Source organism: Cydia fagiglandana, chromosome 13, assembly GCF_963556715.1.
Source record: "Cydia fagiglandana chromosome 13, ilCydFagi1.1, whole genome shotgun sequence".
In the NCBI taxonomy this organism is placed as follows: domain Eukaryota; kingdom Metazoa; phylum Arthropoda; class Insecta; order Lepidoptera; family Tortricidae; genus Cydia; species Cydia fagiglandana.
Window position 1 is genome coordinate 684212 of NC_085944.1, and position 26401 is coordinate 710612.

At 41.4% G+C, this 26401-nt stretch overlaps 4 protein-coding genes across 4 annotated transcripts in view; 2 read left to right on the top strand and 2 right to left on the bottom strand.

The window, feature by feature from the left end:
• The window catches only part of LOC134669938 (mucin-3A-like), a 208873-nt gene extending 204877 nt beyond the window's left edge, over positions 1-3996 (top strand). Inside the window, exon 14 of the mRNA XM_063527562.1 lies at positions 3858-3996. Coding sequence (XP_063383632.1) covers positions 3858-3979 — 122 coding nt within the window. The 3' untranslated portion in view covers positions 3980-3996. The remainder of the gene's footprint in view (positions 1-3857) is intronic.
• Positions 236-2285, bottom strand: LOC134669940 (uncharacterized). The gene is made up of 3 exons (XM_063527564.1): positions 1815-2285; positions 1591-1710; positions 236-1495 (listed from the first exon to the last, which is right to left on the bottom strand). Exons 1-3 carry the CDS (start codon positions 1948-1950, stop codon positions 291-293), a joined length of 1461 nt encoding a protein of 486 aa, XP_063383634.1. The 5' UTR covers positions 1951-2285; the 3' UTR covers positions 236-290.
• A 439-nt stretch (positions 3997-4435) lies between the features above and the next one.
• LOC134669970 (GATOR2 complex protein MIOS) lies at positions 4436-24698 on the top strand. The gene is made up of 19 exons (XM_063527616.1): positions 4436-4684; positions 4943-5137; positions 5343-5486; positions 5888-6049; positions 6345-6537; positions 7552-7654; positions 8010-8160; positions 8269-8441; positions 8914-9007; positions 9266-9401; positions 9862-10042; positions 17130-17300; positions 17478-17510; positions 19493-19631; positions 20121-20247; positions 21789-21891; positions 22153-22260; positions 23014-23201; positions 23433-24698. Exons 1-19 carry the CDS (start codon positions 4558-4560, stop codon positions 23503-23505), a joined length of 2601 nt encoding a protein of 866 aa, XP_063383686.1. The 5' UTR covers positions 4436-4557; the 3' UTR covers positions 23506-24698.
• The window catches only part of LOC134669969 (histone deacetylase 4), a 128302-nt gene continuing 126491 nt past the window's right edge, over positions 24591-26401 (bottom strand). The window contains exon 20 of the mRNA XM_063527615.1: positions 24591-26269. Coding sequence (XP_063383685.1) covers positions 26209-26269 — 61 coding nt within the window. The 3' untranslated portion in view covers positions 24591-26208. The remainder of the gene's footprint in view (positions 26270-26401) is intronic.

Below are 26401 nucleotides of genomic sequence, written 5' to 3' on the forward strand. Positions count from 1 at the left end.
TTTATATTTTTGATAGGATTAAAAATTACTTTATTTGTGTTTTATTTTGAAGTTTTGAACTCGGGTTAATTACAGGCGATTATTTATTAAGCATAAATATTTCCCTTGTGCTATTAAAGTAAACCTTCACAAGGGAAATATTTATGCTTCCCGTTGTACTTATAAAGTTAGTAATAATAAAAAGTCACATATTGTATAATGGAGCTGAACTGAAGGTAGGTGAAAGAAAACACAATTTAGTTTCAATCTACTTTTAATATTGTTAGTTTATAAAGAAGGTGCCTATTTATTTAAGAATCATAATCGAAATCGGATTCAAGAAATTCAATTCCTGACAGAGAACTATCACTGTCATTGTCACTTTCCCGAACTTCTATTATGAATGGAGCTAGTTCAGTGTCTGTAATGTTGTCCTTAGACTTGTATTTTCGTTCCACATTTATTACATGGTCTGTACTTTTTTTCCAATCTTCCGGGGTAATCATTGCAAAACATTCTCGGATCAAGTTTTCCGTATCTGAACCCGGTAGCCCCACATTTCTGCTGGCTATTTTTCGCTTTGTGAGGCTCCATATCAACTCAATAGCGTTTAGATCGCAATGGTATGGAGGCAATTTAAGGACCTCATGCCCATGCTGCTTCAATAACTCCTCTGCTGCATATATGGGACCAATTTTATTTTCCTCAACGAGGCACATCAATTCCTCCTTTTTGAAACACTCTTCATATGGGATATTATTTTCCCTTAGCCATTTTTGAATATCAGCCTTTAAGCTGTGCATGGTTGGAGGCTTATTTATTTGTGTTACATGGTAACTGGCATTGTCCATAACAATTACACTGGGCTCAGTCAAATTTGGGATTAACATTTCTCGTAGCCACTTTAAAAAATTAGAACTGTTCATGTCATCATGATAGTCAGCTGCTTTGGATTTTGTGCTAAAAACAAGCAAAGCATTGGGCACAAATCCTTGCTCTGATCCAGCATGCACTATAATATGCCGCTTACCCGAGGAAATTTTTTCAACTAAACCGGAAGTTGAAGGCCCTTGCCATGACTTCTTCGGTCTGTAATTTTGATGGACATATGTCTCATCAAGATACACAATATTTTTTCCTTCTTCCCGTTTTTTATGTATAGCTCTAAGAAACCTTTGCCTCCACCCAGATATTTCAAACTTTTCCATGAGGATGGAGCGCTCTTCTTTATTTTTTTTAAACTCAAATCCGTTCTCGTGTAGTATTTTCCTCAGTGTTTCACAACATCCTGAGAATCCTATAGATTCTTTCAAATCCGCATGTAAGGCTCTTAGAGTAGGTACCTGCTTTTTGACGCAATAAAACTCATTAATTTTATTACGGATGGCTGACACATCAAAATTGTCTAAATTTGACACAGTTGGTGGCCGGGGTCGTTTTTTCCCTGGCGTATTCCATTGGCCTTGGTTAATAGAACCCTCTTTTTTAATTGTGCGTAGTGTACGAATGCTTGCACCTGAAAAAAAAACAGTTTTAACAATAGGAATTTTAACAAAAGAACACTAAAATATTAATAAACCTAGATGTGAAAATATAGATTATTTATATTACCTGTCATAGTAGACACTTTCTCTAAATAACTTGATTCTGATGCGTTATTATCAATAACATTCTTCAGTTCGCTTGCTAGCTTTTGAATAGTTTCTCTAACATTTTCGTCATCTACGCCCGCTGTAATATAAATAAATCATAAGTTTAGTAATACAAACAAATGTTCCTATCTCGTAAATTAAATTTGGTACAAGAAGCATCAACATTGTTTGATAATGACTTACCGGTCGCCTGAATGATTTCGTCCAATATTCGCTTCTTTTCTAGTAATCTCTCATTTTCGTCGTGTCGAACTTGATTATAGTTACAGATTATCGTAAATAACATGCTCCTCACACTGCTTCTAATCGGTTTAGCCATTATAATACGATATAAACTATAAACTTCCGTAACGAATGAACTAACATGAGAATTTGAGAATCTAGGTTATGTGTAAACTCGTTTGACAATATTTTTGACACTTTTGACAGCTAAAATTATTGCCATATATAGAATTCTCTAAAAACGCTTGTGCAGCGACTCGCTGGTCAAACATATGTTTGCAAATAAAAACTCACATAAATGTGACACAAATATCAATATTGTTTGGTAACAGAAGCTGTCAACATTTTGACAGTTGTTTGACACTTTTGACAGATAAAATTGTTGCCATATGAAGAATTCTGTAAAAATGCTTGTGCAGCGACTCGCTGGTCAGACTCTAGAGTGACAGAGAAAAATGCCCGCAATTGACGATTTTTGATTTTCACGGTAGCCGTTCAGTGACCACGAACATGGTCGATCGTCTGGAAGATGGTCCGCCGTAACGTCTGTCAAGAACACAGGTATGAGTGAGAGAGATTGAGAGACAGATATGGTGACAGAACCAGAGGGTCTACTGTCTACTGCGAACCATGTTCGACGTGTTGCCTCTCTGTCACACTTACGTACGAATTTACAAGTGCGACAAAGACGCAACATGTCGAAAGTGGTTCGGGGTAGGCTCTCAGGACAGTGGGGGAATTACATACAGTCTTTGCCGCCTTAGGCCCCAAGCCCTACATAGCAAGCACTAGCCGCCCCCCCTTTCTCAGCACCCATCATATAGACTGCTGCCCAAAATATCTGGCCGCCCTAGGCCCGGGCCTACTCGGGCTTAGGGCAAATTCGCAACTGCCTCAGGGCTACAACCGCGAAAATCGAAGTTCGCAAATTGCGGGGATCTTTCTCTGTCACTCTTATCACGCCTTCATTGGAGTAAAAGAGAAAGATCCCCTCAGGGTCGCGTGGGTCCGCTACGCCTGCTTGCTATAGTTTTTAACTAGGACGCTTGTCACTGGACCATAGACACCGAAGTTTGCAAATTGCGAGCATCTTTCTCTGTCACTGTAATTACTCCTTTATAGGAGTAAAAGAGAAAGATGTCCGTAATTTCCGAACTTCGGTGTTCACGGTGCTAGGCCATCTGTGCGAAAAGAGAAGAATCGTGAAATGTAAAGAAACTAGTGATGTGCCGTTCCTAGCAAATTTTCCAATGAGGTTAAATTCCCAGTAACGTTTCTGGTATCGTCCCAAAAGTCAGTAAATTACTATTTATATAAATATATAGATTATATAGATAAAGTTCTATTTTTCTTTTATTATCAATGTGTTTTTTTTTATTATTATAACAATGCATAAATGTGTCTGTATTGTTTAAGGACTTTGGATTTCAATTTTGGCAATTATTTATTCAGTATTGGCTCTCATTTCACCAATTTAAACATGCCGAAATAAATACATACCTATTTATATAAACTTACTTAAGTACCTAATAAGAATTGTGTAACACTGATCCTCATCGTTCCGACATCATAGTCACCCTAATGAGTTTGACAATGTTGTCTTGTATTTTTATCGCAAAATGTAATAATTGTGTCTTCCTTGTGAAACAATATTCCACAATTAGAAATTCTTTCACTCCCACAACCTTTAACGCAACATTTATTCACTATTTTTAAGAAATTTTGCATTCACGTGTTTTGATAACATGTCATGACGTTAGGGATACCAATTAACATTCAAAGTTTCTACAATGTCTACCATACCAAAATTAATGTTCTTTTTTTGTTGTGCACATGCTTGGTTAAATCAGTTAATAATATTGACATCATACTTATTTACAAATTTCTTAAAAGATATCAGAACCTTACTCAGAATATAGCACTTAAATAATATAAGAAATTATTTAATTTGAGTAGTATATTGATATAAATACTACCACAATGGTATATTTTTAACATTGGCAACATGTGCGAGTGAGACACCGCGACCCACCTTTGCTATCTCAAGTGGACCGTTTTCTCTAGTCTGGTACGAACGTCTTTCTGACTCGGTGATAAAGTTCAATTTAGTATGGCAAAAAAAGTGACAGCGCAGTCCATCTTATAAGTCCATGGTTCCAATTAGTTTGACCATTTGGGTTGACCTGAAGAACAGAACGAGACAGAAATATATCTTGCTCTTCTAATTTGTGTACAAATCATGTACAAATATTATATCTCACCCCGCAATTCACTTATTAGTGGTTCATTATCAAGTTGCAATGTTTGCATTTCATTCCTTAGTATACGTCGTAAGTTGTACGTTAATGTAATGGTGACGTGCGTAGTATGAGTGAGTATTATATTCTTTGGTAGTATGTAAAACGAACATAATTATACCTATTATACTTACTTTACTCTTTGATATTTATCATGACTGCAACGATAACGCACGTGTTTTCGAACATACCCTTTAGATACGTTTAGTTTTGTCTGAAATCTTCACTGTCAATCTGTCAATAGTTATCATTGTTGTCAAGTTCATTGATAACGTTTAGCGATAACTAAACGTTTTCAAAGTCGATTATTTATTTTTGTGTCATAAAACTCATAAATATTTTGTTTTTACAATTTAGATAAAGTAAAAAATCGTTGTCTTTGTATGCGAGACGAACCTTGAAGGACTATGATGGCTGGTACTAAATTAGATGTTATTTGGTCCCCTGTTCACTTGGATAAATTTATAATATGGGGTCCAGACATAACCTTATACGAAGTTGCTCGATTAAAAGATATCGAGAAAAAAACTGCCTGTAAGTACTATACTGCCGTTTCATAAAATACGAAACGAACTCAGTACAGACTGAGCATTATTTAACATTCATTAAATAATTTAAACATAATGCGTTTTATAACAACATTTATAACTTAGGTACTTATACTTTTCTTTATTTATATCATACACCCACTACGCAAAAACACGAAACGCGTTGTGTCTCGGTGAAGAAATTGTTTATTTATTTTTTTATGTACTACATACAAATATAATATATTGTCTTTGGATTTTTTAGATACTCAAATATCTTCAACTCGTGGTGCGACCGTGCTCGCGTCGCAGAGTGCGAGCGGCGTGCGCTGCGTCGACATCAGCGCTATAGCGGAGCAGCCAGACCCCCTGCTGGCCCTCGGACACTCTAACGGCAGAGTCTCTCTCACAAGTCTGAAGCAGACCTATGATCCTTTAGGGCTGGTTGGCAGAGAATTTGGTAATCATTAAAAGCTTTACATCTGCCGCACCAATCTAGTAGTTTTATGTTAAACAAAAAATATATATTCAGAATATTTACTTTTTCGTTATTCATTTCCTTTATGGAAGTGAAGTCTAATTTAAACCTTGACCAAGAAAGGAAATAGGTATTATGGTTGATATTTAGAGTGTGAAGTATATTTTAAAATTATTCATGTTTACAGTTCCCAGGTACCCTAGGCTGTGCAATTCAGTATCATGGAGCCACGTGGAGACAAATCTTTTGAGTGTAGCTCTGGAGAAGCACCGCAGTGACCACTGCATCCTCGTGTGGGACGTCAACCGGGGCTTGCTGCCTGACGAATCAAGTATATTACATTGAGAATATCAAACTTTTAAATAAATTAACTTAAAAAAATATATATCCTACAATAGAGGTCTTTAGATTTGAAGCATTCTTAACCAGTCAACAATTGCACAGATGAATTGTATATCTACAAGCTTAAACATATTTGTATGTGACTGTTTGTTTCCTAAATAAATAAAAAATGAGTTGGAGGCAATACAGCAACAAATTATATCATAAAATAATAAGTTTTTAACTGTTTTAATTTAGTGACACTGTCGATTACTAACATCAAAATTTCATACTGAGTGCTCTTTTGTATACCTACTTATGTTTCTTTTTAATGTTTTGTACAAAATATTTTACATTACCTTTGATGAACAGTCATCAAGTCATAGAAATAATCTTTTTTGCATTTTACAGCAATAGAAGTAGCCTCGCCATCCACATCTTCAGAGCCCGCCAGGCCTATTGCGGAGATGGGGCTTTCAGAAACCTGTCACAATGTTTCTTGGACCAACTCACCTGACAGGACCCTGCTAGCTTCCATGAACATGAAGTATATCAAAATATTTGATCTTAGAGGTAAGAAAATGTTTATTTGAATCAATTTAGTCACACTAATAAAACAGAGATGACTAATCCCCGTGTCATACTTGTAACCAAAATACTTTCTATTGTCATAGTCGACATCTAGTGTCAAGTAGCGGATTTATCAGTACCGCTATTTGACACTAGATGTTACGAGTGTCACAACATACAAAGTGAATTGGTCAACATTTTACAACTAATATTACAAGTGGAAGGAGTTCAAAATAGATAGAGGACTCGCAATTTTCACTCATTATGGTTACTTTTTTATTCTTTTTTTTTTGTTTAGACTTATCAAACAAGGCAGTAATGGTAACAACCACCCGGCATTGCTACGGCGCGTGCGCGGACCCGTTCAGCCCGTGGCAAATAGCGTCCCGCGGCGACGGCTGCGTCTGTGTATGGGACGCAAGGGCATTCGACCGCCCGCTGCTGACGCTGTCCGTACCGTCGGCGACCAAGATACAGTGGTGCCCCACACGGTAAGTAAACACACTACAAATAATATCCCATGGTAATGGTTGCGTCTGTGTATGAGACGCGGGAACTTTCGACCGCTGCTGACGCTCTCCGTCCATCTTATTACCCCGAGTATGGGACACTATGGCCCGTGGCAAATAGCCTCCCGCGGCGACGCATGTGCGTATAGGTCATGGGGCGCAAAGGCTTTTTCACCTCAGCAGCTCGAACAAGGGTACTTTGCTTTTTAAAAACAGTGAGCAAAATGCGATTTTGCTCACTGAGTGAGACAAAATGACATTCAAGTGACCTTTATAGTCAAATGTCATTTCAACATGCGGGGTCTAATACAAGTTCGATATACTTGGGTTCTATTATCTCTGTCCCTCTAGGTATGTTCTCACTGCTTAGGGTGAAAAATTTTGTTAACTACACGAGATCAAAGTTATTTACATCTCGTGCGCTTTTGAATCCCTTACTACGCTCAAGATTCTAAATTAGATTCACTCGCTACGCTTGTGAATCTATTATAGAATCTTTCGCTTGCACGGGACTCAAAATAAGCACTCAAAGAAATATCAAACTTTGATCTCTTGTTGTACAAATAACTATTGACTGGCCGCTGCTGACAGTGCTGACGCTGTCCGTACCGTCGGCGACCAAGATACAGTAGTGTCCCACACGGTTAGTAAACACACTATGGCCCCCCCCACATCTGGCGTCTTTCGAGCGTCGGCGTCTACAATTCTATGGCCGACGTCGACGCAACGTCGACGCAGCGTCGACGCAACTGCGCAGCGACGTCATTTTCCATAGCGCCGGACCGACGCCGACAGACGCCGACGCTCGAAAGACGCCAGATGTGGGGGGGCCCTAAAGCCCATGGTGCCATACAAGAAAGTATATTTATTTGTAATAATTTGTGAAAATTACAAAAATAAATGCGTGTGTAGCGGTCACTTGTATTTCCTCACCCATTTTAAAACTTTACGCGTAGACTACGCAAATAATAACCTAAGTATTTTTGTTGCGTTCAGACGAAATCTGCTAATGTCCCTCCAGCGAGATTCGACCACGCTTCGACTCCACGACATACAGCAAGCCAACAACGACTACAAAAACGGACAGCCTACTGACCTGGTAATATGAACCTTGTTACTATGAGATCAAAGTCTATTTATGAATGTCCTGCGTTGATAGCTTTACCTAGAGAAGTTAAACTATGTTTTGAAGTTTGTGTTACACGATAAACACATATTAAATTTATAAATAAATAAATTAAAAAAATTTAATCACTAAGGTCTAAGTCTGATAACCCGTTATTGTAATAATTTATTTTATTACTATAAGAGACTGTTTGTTTCTATATAAAGAAATTAAGCATCAGCTTACGCTATGAACTCGTTTTCTCATGATAACTTCAGGCGTTATTGGCGTCAAAAGTGTTACCAGTGTAGTAGTTGTCTCGAATTTGTACCAAGCCATGTTTTTGTAGCAAGCGCCAGCAATGGCAGTGGAGGCGGAGTTAGAAGAGTACAGCCGAGGAGTGTCGGTGATAGAGCGAGACGTAACACCCGGCTGCGGGAGACTGGCCAGTTTCAGTTGGCATCCAGCTCATGCCGTCCGAACTCTATGCGTCGCTCCAGGTCAGGATCTAAATATTTAAATTAGGAATAATGCCGGCCAGATACTAACTATGAATATTTGTCGATGGTGTAGACACGAAACCAAGCTTAGTTTTGCTTCTGAAACAGGCACGATAACGGACTACACGGTATGCGAGCGCGTCACGTGCTCGTGGGGGTCCGGGCTCGTGTGGTCGGCGGGCGGCGGAGCCCTAAAGTTGATGAAGGACGACTTCTACGAGGCTATAGACGACATCTCCTTCAAGATGAGGAGGCGGGCGCTGACCGACTATGGACTCAAGGTCGGTGGGATAAGGTCGATGTTACTAGTTGGTGTGATTGGTGTGGAGAGCCTTAAAATTCCGGCCGTTGTCTCCCGTAGTACACGAACTTAGAAACATTGCATGTACTCATTGCATGCTCTCCATTGGAGCTTCATATAGCATAAGATGATATTCTAAAATAATGAATAGAATCAGGCGTTACTTTGCGGAAATCCATATTAATTAAAACCAAAAAATATTTACGCGGATTAGCAAAGTAATTTTGGTTTTAATAGAAAATGCAAAAATAAAGAAAAGCCCTAAAACTGTATTGAAAAGTTTGTGAATAAAAATGTGGATATGTCAGTCAGTAGTGTCAGTACTTAAGTTGTTGTTTCTTAATAGTAAAACAATATGTTAACTACTTTATAGAAACATGGTATTTCGTTTCTAGAGTAAAAAACTGTTTATTTCGATTTTGAAGACGAGTGAACCTTTATGTTGTTTTTAGCCAGACATGTGGCAGAACGCAGACTTGGCCGATGACGAGGCTCTGGGTGGACTGTGGCACTTCCTAGCTCTTAGCAAATCTCTCGTAGAGGACGGTAAGGCGAACAAGTTATATTTAATAATTATTTCCATATTACATAACGTGACCTTATAGAACGGTAATCTTCCGATCGATGTTCGGATTATTTTTTGTTTCATTGTATTTTTCTGTCAACAGATTATAAACCTTTGATAACAGATAGGGAGTTCAGTTACTTTTGAGACCCTCCTAAAAATCTGATGGTTTAATATTGAATCAATTAAATGCATAGATATTTTTCTACAGGAGACCGTAACACATGTCCCTATTTCAGGCTGCATACGAAACAGTCCTTGGCGACACCCAGGAGTATGCACGGTGCTCCGAGCACCCGGGGACGGGGGCTACCGCTCCGAATTGGTACCCTCACTTCTACCCGACCTGCCCAGCCGCCGTGTTACATTATATCGGTAAGTCACCCTGTATTTTAAATGTTCAGTGTCGTTTATCAACTATTTGTTTCCAGCGGATCCCATGTTGTCGAGACCCTTAGGGCTTATTTAGACGGCGCGCGAACTCGAATGCTATTTTAGTTACATTGCGGACTACTGAGGTTAGATGAACTCAGTCGACCGATCAAATAACGCAATGTAATGAAACTAGCATGCGAGTTCTCGCACCGTCTAAATGATCCCTTAGTCACGAGGAAACGAGGAAGGATAAACTCCGTATTTTAGTGATAAGATGGAGGTTTTACAATTTGGTGCCGTGACCATGATTTTTAAAAAAGTGATATTAAAATGTTTCATATATCTGTAGAAGTTTTAATGACAACAAGGTGGTTATGAATTGGAGAATTTTGTCCCAGATGCCGTCACTATAAACATTTACCGCGAATATCAAACATCGACACAATGATATATTTATCAGGAGTGCAGAACGAACACGTGCCTTACAACTGTGCGGCTGGGGGTGGGGGTGGGAGAACGCGGGCGCCGGCGTGGAGCGCGCGGAGGCGGAGGGCACGCCGTGCCGCGCCGCCGCGCTCGCCGCCTTCCACCTGCGCCTGCGCACCGCGCTCGACATCCTGGCCCGCGCGGCCGCCCCGCAGGTACACTACCATACCGGCCTGTACAACCTGAATATGCATAGCGCTGTGTCGCGTAACTAAGTGTAACTTTATAGAAATCGCGCACATTGGAGAGTCTGCTTCCTTGTGACTTAATTCTTAACCGTTTGAACATCTTCAATGGGATATAAGGGAATGAGAAAATGTATATACGTAACGACTTTGGAAATAAACTATTTTCACGTAAATCAAGTATCTTTATATATAAACGCGAGCCGCTTTAACGGTAGACCTAAATGAAATTATGCTCAATCGAAAGAGCTTGAAAAAATATCACTTTTGAATCGAGAACATGTATCCGCAAAATTCGTATTGTCGAGTATTTTGCATTTAAAGGTGAAAAAATTTCGACAAAGAATGCAAATGTTCAATTTGTTGATTGTCATTTGACAGCGTTTGTTGCGTTTAGAAACTGCAAACATGCTTACAAGTTAGGTTGGTCGTTTTTTTTTTTAAATAAAAACCAAGACGAATATTACTGTATATTTGATGACTCCGGTATGTATAATGGTTATTATTTGCATTAAGTTTCGTTTCATATGGATATGTATACCGGTATAATTATTACATAATTTTTTTTTAAGCCAGAACGTGCGATAGTCTGTTACGGCTTTTAAGACGATTGCAACACTGCCTAGACGTCAAACCATTCGGCTTTGGGGTGTTTTGAATTACTAATTTATTCGAAAATACGTGATAAAAACCTGTTAAATAGTGTATTGTGTGTGTTAACAATAAAAAATAGTCACCGAACATAGTGCAAAGTGCAAACGCCATCGTAACGTAACGAGATTTGAACTTCAAAGCGTTCCATGGGAGTATTGTGTTTAGTATTCAAAAATTCGACCTATGCCGCCGTGGCCCGGTGGCAGAATGGCACAGGCACCTGCTGCGATAGCAGAGGACGCTGCTTTGATTCCAGCCTGGGGCACTGGAGGCCTTGGTCACTTTTTAGGGTTCCATACCCAAAGGGTAAAAACGGGACCCTATTAAATACTAAGACTCTGCTGTCCGTCTGTCTGTCACCAGGCTGTATCTCAAGATCTCATGAACCATGATAACTAGATTAACTAGACAGTTTAAATTTTCACAAATGATGTATTTCTGTTGCCGCTATAACAACAAATGCTAAAAACAAATTAAAGAAATATTTAAGCGGGGCCAATGCAATGCTAGGCTGGATATGACCGATGAAATGAGTAAATTTTTATTAATATGTTTTAATATGACATGTTGGTGGCAAACAAGCATACAAGGCTGTTAATGCCGATGGTAAGTGGGAGTTTAGACTAGACCTCTGCTTCTCCAAGGGACTCGCATTGCTGACCGGTTACAAATCTATTACACTCTTAAAACATTTAAGCGGGGCCACTGCAATGCTAGGCTGGATATGACCGATGAAATTAGTAAATTTTTATTAATATGTTTTAATATGACATGTTGGTGGCAAACAAGCATACAAGGCTGTTAATGCCGATGGTAAGTGGGAGTTTAGACTAGACCTCTGCTTCTCCAAGGGACTCACATTGCTGACCGGTTACAAATCTATTACACTCTTAAAATATTTAAGCGGGGCCAATGCAATGGTAGGCTGGATATGACCAATGAAATGAGTAAATTTTTATTAATATGTTTTTATATGACATGTTGGTGGTAAACAAGCATACAAGGCTGTTAATGCCGATGGTAAGTGGGAGTTTAGACGAGACCTCTGCTTCTCCAAGAGACTCACATTGCTGACCGAGTAAATTTTTATTAATATGTTTTAATATGACATGTTGGTGGCAAATAAGCATACAAGGCTGTTAATGCCGATGGTAAGTGGGAGTTTAGACTAGACCTCTGCTTCTCCAAGGGACTCACGTTGCTGACCGGTTACAAATCTATTACACTCTTAAAATATTTAAGCGGGGCCAATGCAATGCTAGGCTGGATATGACCCTATGAACCTATTAGCGAGTCCGACTCGCACTTGGCCGGTTTTTCTTAGTAGGTATATGACATTTATTTCAGATGTACTTCATTGTCCGTCTGTCTGTCTCATGAACCGTGATAGGCCTAGGCAGTTGAAATTTTCACAGATGATGTATTTCTGTTGCCGCTATAACAACAAATACTAAAAAGTATGGAACCCTTCGTGCGCGAGTCCGAACCGCACTTGGCCGGTTTTTCTTACAATAGTAGGTATATGACATTTAAGGCTCCGTCACACAGGCGCGTTTGGCGTCGAGCGTCACTATCTGTGTAAGATGACAGATGCATTATTGATGGGAATTAAAACTTATTTTTCAGTTTAAATGTTTGTGACTACAATACTAACGATGACACGGCACCAACGCGTAAAACAAATATATAAACCTATGCCGAAAATCGTGAGTATCTTCAAACCACATAATTGTTTCAACTTTCATTATTGTTTTGTTGTTGATACATAATTTCTCACATAATTTTGTTACTTGGACAAACCTTGCCACAATTGTTGGTTTATGATAAAAGTTCCCATTGTATTCCATATGTGAGACCCATTACATGTTACAAAGTTCATAGCTGATAGCGCTGAACGTCTCTTTGGAAGTACTTAAATACATAGAAAACATCCATGACTCGGTAACAAATATCTCGGCTCATCACACAAATAAATGCCCTTACCAGGATTCAAACCCAAGACCTTTGGCTTTATAGGTAAGGTCACCACCCACTAGACCAGACGGGACACAAATTTTATATACAGTATACTCAGGTGTATTTATACATTTCAGAATGGAAGGAAGAACCTTGAAGGAATGTGCTTGACAAACTAAAGCGAGATGAAAGTGAAGTTAAGTCACAAAAGTAATTCAAAGAAACTCTTGAGTTTAAGAACCAGTTGACTCCACTCTGATTATATGATCCAGTGTGAACCAGTGCGAACAACTACAGTGTATGGTGGACATATTTGATATTTGTGTTTTAGACTAACTTCAAAGAATCAAACTTGAGGCTTATCAGTGAATTGAATGAAGCTAATTTTTTAATAATAAGTGATCTGAGTGATGTGAGTGGATGCCGAAGACTGGGCAAAGTGGAGAAGACTGAGCAGGAAAGCAGACCCCGGTGCTAGGCCGGGAAAACACAAGGTTTAAGAAGAAGTAATCTCTGGAGTCAATGTAAGTTGAATATAAGATTAATATATATATATAAATATATATAAATAAAAGTGTAAAATAATAACTTCAGAGTTTGACTTAAATAAATCGTCAGGTGACAACTAAAACAAAATTAATTACTGCTACAATTTCAGAGTCATAGTGAAGCTTAGTACATAGTACCAAAACAAGGTTGATTTTTAGATTCTGCACCCTAAGGCTAAAAACGGGACCCCTATTACCACATTACTAAGGGTTTAGTCTCATTTCTACAGATTCCTATCACAGATTACCAATTCTACAGATTTTCAATTTTACAGATTCCCAAATCTACATAATTTCAATTTTACAGAAGCTTAATTCTACATAATCCCAATTCTACATAATTTCAATTTTACCTTAGGGGTGGCCAGGTGGAACGCTGGGCCTTCAGTAAGAAGTGCATATACTTGGAAAAATTCGACCTATGCCGCTGGGGTCCGGTGGCCAAATGGCACAGGTACCAGCGGCTATAGCAGAGGATGCTGTTTCGATTCCAGCCTGGGGCACTGGAGCTCTTGGTCACTTTTTAGGGTTCCATACCCAAAGGGTAAAAACGGGACCCTATTACTAAGACTCCGCTGTCCGTCTGTCCGTCCGTCTGTCTGTATTTCATGATCTTATGAACCGTGATAACTAGACAGTTGAAATTTTCACAAATGATGTATTTCTGTTGCCGCTATACATACTAAAAAATTAAATAAAAAAAATATTTCAGACCCAATATATATTAAAGCCAATACTAGGCTGTATATGACCGATGAAATGAGTAAGTTTTTATTAATATGTTTTAAATGCCATGTTGGTGGCAAACAAGCATACAAGGCTATTAGTCACTAGAAAGACTAGATCTCTGCTGTGTTACAAATCTATACACTTTATTAGGGTTCCGTACCCGAAGGGTAAAAACAAGACCCTACTATTACTAAGACTCCTCTATCCGTCTGTCTGTAGGTTGTATCTCATGAACCGTGATAGCTAGACAGTTATAACAACAAATAAGTACTAAAAACGGAATAAAATAAATAAAGTGGGGCTCCCATGCAACAAACGTATTTTTTTGCCGTTTTGTGCGTAATGGCACGAAACCTTTCGTGCGCGAGTCCGACTCGCACTTGGCCGGTCTTTCTTAGTAGGTATATGACATTTATTTCAGTTTACTTCACTGTTCGTCTGTCTGTCTGTCACCAGGCTGTATCTCATGAACCGTGATATGTAAGTAGCAACAGAAATACATAATCTGTGAAAATTTCAACTGTCTAGCTATCACGGTTAGTGAGATACAGCCTGGTGACAGACGGACGGACGGACGGACAGCGAAGTCTTAGTAATAGGGTCCCGTTTTACCCTTTGGGTACGGAACCCAAAAAAACCTAACGTGGGTTAGATTAGGTTTTTTAGGGTTCCGTACCCAAAGGGTAAAACGTCCGTCCGTCCGTCCGTCTGTCCGTCTGTCTGTCACCAGGCTGTATCTCACGAACCGTGATAGCTAGACAGTTGAAATTTTCACAGATGTTTTATTTCTGTTGCCGCTATAACAACAAATACTAAAAACAAAATAACATAAAGATTTAAATGGGGCTCCCATACAACAAACGTGATTTTTGACCAAAGTTAAGCAACGTCGGGAGTGGTCAGTACTTGGATGGGTGACCGTTTTTTATTTAGCTTTTTTTTGTTTTTTTTTTTTGCATTATGGCACGGAACCCTTCGTGCGCGAGTCCGACTCGCACTTGCCCGGTTTTTTATTACATACATATTTGTTTTAAGATATATCGGAATAGTACGTTTAGAGTTAAACTGGTGTACTGCCATCTCGCCGAAATATTTTTCGCCTAATTTCACTTCCCAACCAACTTATTGCAGTACTTTTAGTTGGCAAACCAATGCTTAGCATATTATTATTTAGCATAATTTTTATTTGACTACAATTTTATTTAGCAGATGTTCATTTTACCACGATTTATTTAGAAAAATAGTCACTAAGCAAATGTTTTATTATACCTAACTATTTATTGTTACATAACGTTTGCCAAAATTGAAACTTCGCATACTTTTTATTTGATCACAATTTTATTTAGTAGATGTTCATTTTACCAAAATTCATTAAGACAAATAGTCACTGAGCAAATGTTTCAACTTAGCTAACTCTTAATTGTCAAAAAACGTTTGCTTTATTTATACTTACTTTTCATAATATATTTTGATGGCTATTTGACCTGTTGGTGGCTTTTTTTTTAACAAACGTATCTACATATTTCCATGGACGGGTGCCACTACGCTAATAGATTTGATGACTGTACCAACATGTTTTAGGTTAGATGACTGCAATCCCCAAGAAAACGAACTGTTGCCAGAAAAGTGGGTTAGGTTAGGTTAGAACTGCGACCCCACGAAAACAAACTGTTGCCTCAAAGGTGGGTTAGGTTAGAACTGCGACCCCCGAGAAAACGAACTGTTGCCAGAAAAGTGGGTTAGGTTACGTTAGAACTGCGATCCCACGAAAACAAACTGTTGCCAGAAAAGTGGGTTAGGTTAGGTTAGAACTGCGACCCCACGAAAACAAACTGTTACCTGAAAGGTGGGTTAGGTTAGGTTAGAACTGCGACCCCCGAGAAAACGAACTGTTGCCAGAAAAGTGGGTTAGGTTAGGTTAGAACTGCGACCCCACGAAAACAAACTGTTGCCTGAAAGGTGGGTTAGGTTAGAACTGCGACCCCCAAGAAAACGAACTGTTGCCAGAAAAGTGGGTTAGGTTAGGTTAGAACTGCAACCCCGAAGAAAACGAACTGTTGCCAGAAAAGTGGCTTAGGTTAGGTTAGAACTGCGTCCCCACGAAAACAAACTGTTGCCTGAAAGGTGGGTTAGGTTAGATTAGAACTGCGACCCCCAAGAAAACGAACTGTTGGCAGAAAAGTGGGTTAGGTTAGGTTAGAACTGCGACCCTACGAAAACAAACTGTTGCCTGAAAGGTGGGTTAGGTTAGGTTAGAACTGCCACCCCCAAGAAAACGAACTGTTGCCAGAAAAGTGGGTTAGGTTAGATTAGAACTGCAACCCCCAAGAAAACGAACTGTTGCCAGAAAAGTGGGTTAGGTTAGGTTAGAACAGCAACCCCCAAGAAAACGAGCTGTTGCCAGAAAAGTGGGTTAGGTTAGGTCAGAACTGCGACCCCACGAAAACAAACTGTTGCCTGAAAGGTGGGTTAGGTTAGGTTAGAACTGCGACCCCCAAGAAAACGAACTGTTGCCAGAAAAGTGGGTTAGGTTAGGTAAGAATTGCGACCCCACGAAAACAAACTGTTGCCAGAAATGTAGTAAACAAAATTACTACCTCCATCATTGAACTGCACATCTCGAAAAAACTACCTACGTAACGAAATAAAATGCTACTGTAATTTGTACCATGAGTAGTTGAGTACTATATTATTAGGGTATTTAGTAGTATGCATCACAACATTAGGCGAAAAATAATTTATGCCTATCAATACATTCGACATAACAATAAAAGACATTTTGAAACATGACCAACTAAATATTTTGCCATACAATAATATTGTAAATAATCATTTGCGACATGTTATATATGCGAAACATTGGTTTGCCATCTGATAGTTTTGCCAAATGATACTATGGGAAAAATAGTTTGGGAAGTGATATTTTGCCATACAATTTTCGGCCACATATTAGTAAACCAGTTAAACTGTATGTTATGGATTTAAAGTTATCGGAGATGAGATAGGTATGTAACTGCCTTGATGAAGGTTTGAAGTCTTAAAGTAAATAATTACTCAATTCAAAATTAGTACCTATTATTATAATTTATTTTACCCGAGCGAAGCCGGGTTTTCATCTAGTTATAAATAAGAGTCACCGTGTAATGTAAACTTTTTTATATGAGTCACAGCTCCGCGTAGTGGCCCTAGCTCTAGCCGGGCTGAGCGAGGAGCGGCTGTGGCGCGAGTCTCTGTCCGCCGCGGCGCCCGCGCTGCCGGACGCGTACCTGCGCGCGCTGCTGCACTTCCTCGCCGCCTCCTCCTCCGCGCAGCAGCACGCCGCGCCGCCCGACCTGTCCGCCGTGCTGGTCAGTACACTGTGTTATGACTCACAGCTCCGCGAAGTGGCCCTAGCTCTAGCCGGGCTGAGCGAGGAGCGGCTGTGGCGCGAGTCTCTGTCCGCCGCGGCGCCCGCGCTGCCGGACGCGTACCTGCGCGCGCTGCTGCACTTCCTCGCCGCCTCCTCCTCCGCGCAGCAGCACGCCGCGCCGCCCGACCTGTCCGCCGTGCTGGTCAGTACACTGTGTTATGACTCACAGCTCCGCGAAGTGGCCCTAGCTCTAGCCGGGCTGAGCGAGGAGCGGCTGTGGCGCGAGTCTCTGTCCGCCGCGGCGCCCGCGCTGCCGGACGCGTACCTGCGCGCGCTGCTGCACTTCCTCGCCGCCTCCTCCTCCGCGCAGCAGCACGCCGCGCCGCCCGACCTGTCCGCCGTGCTGGTCAGTACACTGTGTTATGACTCACAGCTCCGCGAAGTGGCCCTAGCTCTAGCCGGGCTGAGCGAGGAGCGGCTGTGGCGCGAGTCTCTGTCCGCCGCGGCGCCCGCGCTGCCGGACGCGTACCTGCGCGCGCTGCTGCACTTCCTCGCCGCCTCCTCCTCCGCGCAGCAGCACGCCGCGCCGCCCGACCTGTCCGCCGTGCTGGTCAGTACACTGTGTTATGACTCACAGCTCCGCGAAGTGGCCCTAGCTCTAGCCGGGCTGAGCGAGGAGCGGCTGTGGCGCGAGTCTCTGTCCGCCGCGGCGCCCGCGCTGCCGGACGCGTACCTGCGCGCGCTGCTGCACTTCCTCGCCGCCTCCTCCTCCGCGCAGCAGCACGCCGCGCCGCCCGACCTGTCCGCCGTGCTGGTCAGTACACTGTGTTATGACTCACAGCTCCGCGAAGTGGCCCTAGCTCTAGCCGGGCTGAGCGAGGAGCGGCTGTGGCGCGAGTCTCTGTCCGCCGCGGCGCCCGCGCTGCCGGACGCGTACCTGCGCGCGCTGCTGCACTTCCTCGCCGCCTCCTCCTCCGCGCAGCAGCACGCCGCGCCGCCCGACCTGTCCGCCGTGCTGGTCAGTACACTGTGTTATGACTCACAGCTCCGCGAAGTGGCCCTAGCTCTAGCCGGGCTGAGCGAGGAGCGGCTGTGGCGCGAGTCTCTGTCCGCCGCGGCGCCCGCGCTGCCGGACGCGTACCTGCGCGCGCTGCTGCACTTCCTCGCCGCCTCCTCCTCCGCGCAGCAGCACGCCGCGCCGCCCGACCTGTCCGCCGTGCTGGTCAGTACACTGTGTTATGACTCACAGCTCCGCGAAGTGGCCCTAGCTCTAGCCGGGCTGAGCGAGGAGCGGCTGTGGCGCGAGTCTCTGTCCGCCGCGGCGCCCGCGCTGCCGGACGCGTACCTGCGCGCGCTGCTGCACTTCCTCGCCGCCTCCTCCTCCGCGCAGCAGCACGCCGCGCCGCCCGACCTGTCCGCCGTGCTGGTCAGTACACTGTGTTATGACTCACAGCTCCGCGAAGTGGCCCTAGCTCTAGCCGGGCTGAGCGAGGAGCGGCTGTGGCGCGAGTCTCTGTCCGCCGCGGCGCCCGCGCTGCCGGACGCGTACCTGCGCGCGCTGCTGCACTTCCTCGCCGCCTCCTCCTCCGCGCAGCAGCACGCCGCGCCGCCCGACCTGTCCGCCGTGCTGGTCAGTACACTGTGTTATGACTCACAGCTCCGCGAAGTGGCCCTAGCTCTAGCCGGGCTGAGCGAGGAGCGGCTGTGGCGCGAGTCTCTGTCCGCCGCGGCGCCCGCGCTGCCGGACGCGTACCTGCGCGCGCTGCTGCACTTCCTCGCCGCCTCCTCCTCCGCGCAGCAGCACGCCGCGCCGCCCGACCTGTCCGCCGTGCTGGTCAGTACACTGTGTTATGACTCACAGCTCCGCGTAGTGGCCCTATAGTCCGTTTTTTTTAGCATTAGAAAGAACTTCGCAGAAGTTCGCTTGTGGTTCTAAATCTGGCACTTTTAGCGGTAACAATTTGAAGTAAATTATATGTATTGACCATGCTACATTAGATAATTCAATAATTATTAACAATTAACGAGCCTGATAAAAACTGCACGCTTCCTTCTGCGGAGTTCTTTCTAATGCTAAAAAAAACGAACTATAGCTCTAGCCGGGCTGAGCGAGGAGCGGCTGTGGCGCGAGCAATTTCGAGTATGTTCCTGACATGTATATCTCACGATTTTGTTCTTTTACAGAACGAAACAGAAATGCGGCTGGAAGACCGCGTGGCTTTCGCCTGCATGTACCTGTCGGACGCGCGGCTACACGAGTACATACAGCAGAGCGCCGAGCAACTGGTACAGAGAGGCGATCTCGCCGGCATCCTGCTCACAGGCAAGTTTTATACAAGCTGTACGCACTTTTAGTCGATATCGTGTTGTCTGCTGAATAGTGCCGACTGAGTTGCAGCCCTAGTGTGTATAATGTTCTTTTGATGAAATGGTAAATAAAACCAAATGTTACCCACATATTCGAAAGCTCGCGCAGATGTCATATTTAGTAAAAAATTCTTTGGGACTACGAAGGCAATGTCGCTTTAGAAACATTTCAAAGCATATTGCTAAGTGATTAGTTAATAATAAACGCACCCTGAAAATACTTTACCTATAAAGTATAACATTTTCAACGTTATATGTGGTCAAGCAAATCTTGTCAGTAGAAAAAGGCGCGAAATTCAAATTTTCTATGAGACGATATCTCTTTGCGCTGACATTTTTCAAATATGCCGCCTTTTTCTACTGACAAGATCTGCTTGACCAACTATAAATCTTTTTTTTCGTCATATTTTTTTAAAATCTATTTCAATAAGATATATTTGCGTAGGCATGGGAGCTTCTGGCGTGACACTGCTGCAGCGCTGGCTAGAGAACACAGGAGACGTACAGTCAGCCGCGCTACTAGCGGCTCGCTGCCTGCCCGCGGACCTCATACCCACGGCTTGGCTCGACAGGTACTCTCTCATTTCATATTTATTCCGTTTCAGGACCAGGCCAATAGTATGTAAACAACGTCGTTTTCTTTAACCCTTTAGTCCGTAGCGGCAACATACTTACCATCATACTTATACGGCACACCCCGCACGCACAACTGTTCCTTTGCTATCACATAAAAAATATCAAAAATAGAAAATTGGAAAAGTTACATATGACCCTTTGTAATTGCTTTACAAATTTTTGAACTGACAATTGTATAGATGGCGCCATCATAGTTTGCCCTTTTTCCTCATAATAAATCTCATAGATTTGGCTTAAGGGGCTGGCATCCAGGGCATAAAAAACCATTTAAAAAATTGACACAATTCTAGGGATTGACAGGGCCAGGTATGCTGAGGCCATCTGCTAAATACTTCAGCCGGCCAAGACCATTATCGAAACCAGAATTTGAATTATATCCTTTTAAAATGTTCTGTTATCATTTCTACTATTTAGTTTACTAATTGTGAAAGAGTAGTATAAAAATGCCAGTGGTTTGACGGTTGTGTAGAAGTACCATTACGCTCCGCGATTGTTGCGACATTTAGGGTCCCAGCTAAATTGGTTGTTCTATACTTACGCTATAGAATTTCCAATTTAGCCTGAACCCTAAATACTGGAGTCAGTTATGTAACGCTGCCATACATGACCCAAAAAAATTTTATTAAGCTATGAGCTTCATCACATCTGATATTTGAGTAATTCTAAGCATTTCTAGCGTGAAGTGGGGGGGAGGGTGGGGTACAAAGACGGCCGCCATCCGTCATCTTTAAAAAAAATCTTCTCTGATCCTGGTGGGTACTAGGGCAAGTTTGGTATCATTTTCGTATAAACCAAAGACGTAGAATTCATTGCTGATATTTGTTTTTTCAATTTCATAGTAATTTTACAAGAAAAACGTAAAAAGGTGAAAAATTTGGTTGGAGATTTTTGCTACGCGGAGCCGAAACTACAAAAGATAGAAAGTTGAAATTTGCACACTAGATTACATTTATAAAGTGTACAAGAGATAAGAAGCGATTTTGAGAAATTCAACCCCTAAGGGGGTTAAAAAGGGGATGAAAGTTTGTATGGGGTTCAAGTTTTATTTTAAGCTAGGAATTTGAAACTTCGTAAAACGATATATTATTAAAATACAAGAAAACTAATTTCAGCGTTTTTGAAAATTCATCCCCTAAGGTGGTGAAAAAGGAGTTGAAAGTTTGTATGGATATCAAAAAAATTTTCGAACGCGGGACTTGAATCGTTGTATTTGGGGATATTATTAAAAGACAGGAAAAGTAATTTCAGCGTTTTGTAAAATTCATCCCCTAACAGGGTTAAAAAGGGGTTGAAAGTTTGAATCCATTACAAATCCGAGTAGACACACATTTCTTATTGGCTCCCAGGCTTGAAATGCTTAGAATTACTCAAGGAACATATGTGATGAAGCTCATAGCTTAATAAAAAATTTTTGGGTCAACTTTATAACTGCTTCCGCTAAAATAACAATCCCGTGTGGTGACTGTACTGATTGCAGTTACCGCTGTATCCTGGACAGCTGGCAGCTATGGTGGGCGCGCTGCGCGCTCGATACATGGGTTTCACAGAACGATTCCAACGCAGAAGGCGTTCCTAGACAGGTGAGATATGGGTCAAATAATTTTGTGTTATCTTTAAGCTTGCTAACTTTATTACCTTTTAACGTTATACTCGATTGCTGCTTACTGATAGCTTCTATTATTTACTTTTCGAACATAGTGAAAAAAAGTTGTAGGTAATGGATTAAATGCTTTTTATCAATCGAAAATCAGAAGTCAGTCCATAATTTTGTAGATTGATTAGAATTATTAGAAATATGTATAGTGTACATTCCTGTACCTAAAGATTGTTATGTTATGTAGGTATCAGTGGCGTGTACGTATTGCGGCAAGTCGGTGGCGGCACCCGCCGGACAGAACCGCCCGCGGCCCGCCTTCGCGAGGCTACCTCCGCCGGCTGCTAAAATGAAGGTAATATTATATTGTTTCTTAGGTTATGTATGAAAAACCGACCAAGTGCGAGTCGGAGTCGCGCTCGCAGGGTTCCGTACCACTATGCAAAAAACAACAAAAAAGTTACGTTTGTTGTATGGGAGCCCCACTTAAATATTTATTTTATTTTGTTTTTAGTATTTGTTGTTATAGCGATAACAGAAATACATCATATGTGAAAAATTCAACTGTCTAGCTATCACGGTTCTCGAGTTACAGCCTGGTGACTGACAGACGGACAGCGAAGTCTAGTAATAGGGTCCCGTTTTTACCCTTTGGGTACGGAACTTTAAAAAGTATTTGCGTCGTCATCGGTTTGATTATTGTTGTACAAAAAGTTCTATTTTTGTTTGTATAAGAGGGGAGGTCTATGTTTAGCCGTATGACGTCAACGGGCTGATGACAATTGATGGCCCTAGAGTATAAACATGTTTACAGTTGGTGCCGTGACCAGGATTTTATATTGCCGTGACCGAGACTTTATATTTAATCGAACTTTGTATTAGGACATAATCGGAACGGTGTAAATTAAGCTATTTATGACTTTATTAATACCTCGCTTCGACTCGGGGCCAGTCGCATCGACCACATTTGACAGACTGATCAACATCAGTCAACAGAGAACTATGAAAACTCCCATACAATAAAATTTAGCGATCTCTAACGATATGAACAGTTTGGTACAACTGACCCTTAGAACTTCACTAAAGTAGGTCTCCATGTAACTTGCAGCAGATCTCGTCGTGCCCGAACTGCCGCAAGCCGCTGCCGCGCTGCGGCGTGTGCCTGCTGCACCTGGGCACGGGCGCGGCCGGCGCGGGGGGAGGCGGCGGGGCGGGCGCCAGCTTCGCGGGCTGGTTCTCGTGGTGCGTGGCGTGCCGGCACGGCGGACACGCGCACCACATGGCCGGCTGGTTCAAGTCAGTCCGATACACGTTCTATTGTTATAAATGTCTAAATATTTATTCTTCCATCGGGCGAAAAGGATGATTTTGACCGAGTGAAGTCAAAATCTCCGTTTCCTCTTGAGCGGAAATGATTTCGTTAGTTTTTGGTTTTTTTTCTAAATGGCAGACCCGTGAGGGTTTGAGAAGTGTACTCGAAGCGACTAGATAAATATATAATCATAATGTTACTTACTATGTTGGCAGGGAACACTCGGAGTGTCCGGTCAGCTCGTGTTCGTGTCGCTGCAGCTCGCTCGACGCGCCCGACCGACACTAGCGCAAGGTTTGTTTTGAACATTTGTTTTGTTGTCAATTGTTTTATGAAAATGGTGAAGATTGCTATCGGCGATTTCTATATGTTTTGCACAATACATATTTTGATATTTACTTTTGATTAACCTATTGAATACTACGCCTATCGTGTGCTGCGCGTTATCATGAAAGTATCTGAATCAAAAATATGCTGGTAGATAAATAAGAAAACAAAAAAAAACTCAGAGAATTTATTTTGTATAATCACTCGTATATAAGTGACTCGTTTCTAGTCGATACTTGTCCTAGTTGTTTTTACCAAATGCGTAATTAATCCCGTAAAATGCCCGTGCTATAACAGAAGCATTCCTTTTGTATTGATTACATCTGGTGACAATATATATGTTTTGTTCGAATCATGTCATAATTATGTTATTTTTAGAACGGCATCTAATAAATTATAATTATTGGTACCTGAGTCTATATTTTTCTACGACTCACACTAAATAATATGTACGAAAACAAAGGGGTCTAATATTTGTCAACATATAAAAGTAATGTTTTTTTTAGAACTACGAATTATTTCGGATTGATCGAAATCATATAAAATTATTTTAACTGTGTTGCGTTGATAAATCTTTTATCTTTATTTTATCATAGTTTCCATGTCTGTCACCATACAAATTTTATACAGGGTGAAATTGTTAACTCTGACCATACTCTGAGGGGTGGATATGGAGGTCATACTGAACAACGTTTACTGCGGAGCCTATCTACCTATTCACCCCTGAGAGTTTGGTCACAGGTATCAATTTCACCCTGTATTTGTAGGCAAATAATTGAACTATTTTTATACTTAGGTAAGCTTATATTTTTGTACAAAACCCTAGGCTAAGTTTGTGCTATTCTGTTAAGTTTTTAACTGCCACTATATTTTAGAGGAAGGGAAGATGGCAATTTATATTGGATAGTGTAGTTTTTTTTATAATAAAGAAAGCTTTAGTAGATTGTGAATGTTTTTATTCAATTATCTGTAAATACACATGAATCTGCTGATCTGTCCAGTATAAGTTTGCCATCGTGAGACTTATTTATAAAAACAAAATTACATTTAAAATAAAAATGCTCATATATTTCCAAATATATATATGTATATATACATTTATTAAATAATTATTTCATCTGTATTCCAATTTAACAATAAAATTCTCAAAGACACAACATTGTATTATTTAACGTACAGGATTGGATCCTACGGCCGACGCGACGGCCGAACACAGCGCGCCTACTTCACTCGCCAAAAGGCAGGGGCTCCATACACTTGGATCCAAAATCGGATCCACATGTATACAAATATATATACACGTCCGTTTTACTCACAAGTCTTTCCAAAAGTTCCACAACTCTCATTACCAAAATACAATCTATGGTTCCTAAATATCTGGGTCTAAGTGGATGGAGCCAAACAGCAGACTGCTTGGGTGTTTCATTTGTTCTATAGAACTGGTATGTTTTGTCCGTAATGTAAGCTCTATTAAAAAAAAGATCTATAGAACATACGACGTACCCCCTAGAAAACTTAGTACAAGAAAATATGTACCGCCATTGGAAAATTATCTGCCCGTCTGTAGCTTCAAATTTGACAATTGTATTATGACTATGAAATTCAGCGCCAAACTACAAATAGGTATTGCACATTATCTTTGAACAGCTTCCTGCACAAAGGATCCTCCAAAAAACGTCCTTTTGTGCAAGTTAGTATAGTAAGTCCCGATTTAAATTCATGCCTAGTGTCAGTGTCGATACTATTCGGTATAGCAGGACTCTACAAATCATAGACTTTGATACAAATCGGACAATTTAAAACACTTTGACAAACAACAATCGATTTGTACAACTTCAACTCATCACAGAGACAGAAATTCACAGTAAACGTGAATAAAACCGGCTACTCGGTAAGTAGACGAATAATTTATTAGAAATTGAAAGTTTACTATCTTTGGTATAGTAGACAAGTGAAGAGTGGCAAGCCCCAGGGGCACAGTGAAAGGAAATGTACATTTCCGCAACAAGAAACTTGAGTATCTTTTTCATATAAATATATAAATTTTTCAGCACGCCCACGAGGGTAAATATATAACATTCATTTAGGCAATTCTCTAAACGCCGCCTACTATATAATTACATTACCTACTTCGTAGATTATTCATATAAAACATTTCTTCCAAATATTGATATTTTTTGTACAAATTATCATTTTACTACATTTTAAAGCTTTCAAATTAAGATTTGTCTTAATTTTAACACCTACACACGTATCTATAGCTTAGCTAATTCATTATGAATTATACATCAAATAGACAGTTATTTAACGTAACTACAAACATCTCGCCTCGAGATGGACATTTGGCAGGACACATTTCGTTCGTAAAGTTCACAACGTCACATAAACATCTCGCGCTCGGCGCGCACGCACGTCTAACGTCGATATACTCTCAATTATATATATATGTACAACTTCCATAAATATACATAAATTCTTTACTTATCGAGCGCAAAATATGGTCACTAGTTCTGGGTATAAATAAATAGGTTTATCAGTACTCTCCTGACTGTAGCGCAGATTCGAGGAGCCGCGGACTGGCCCTGGCCCCAGGGTCGCTGGGGCCTCGAGGGCCGGCGGCGGAATGTTAGCAGTAACTGTACATACATGTTCACGCACCAGGGCTCACTTGCCCTCGTCCTGCTCCATCGGCTCTTCCGACACCGACCGTGATGAGTCTGGCGAACTGCAAACGAAAAAAATATACAGTCAAGGTATTTAGTGTTTCTTCTTCTTCCGACTCCTCTTAAAAACAAATTTCTCTCTGTAACTGTAAATTTGTAAACACACTAGGTTTTAACGCCAGTTGCGTCTTTAC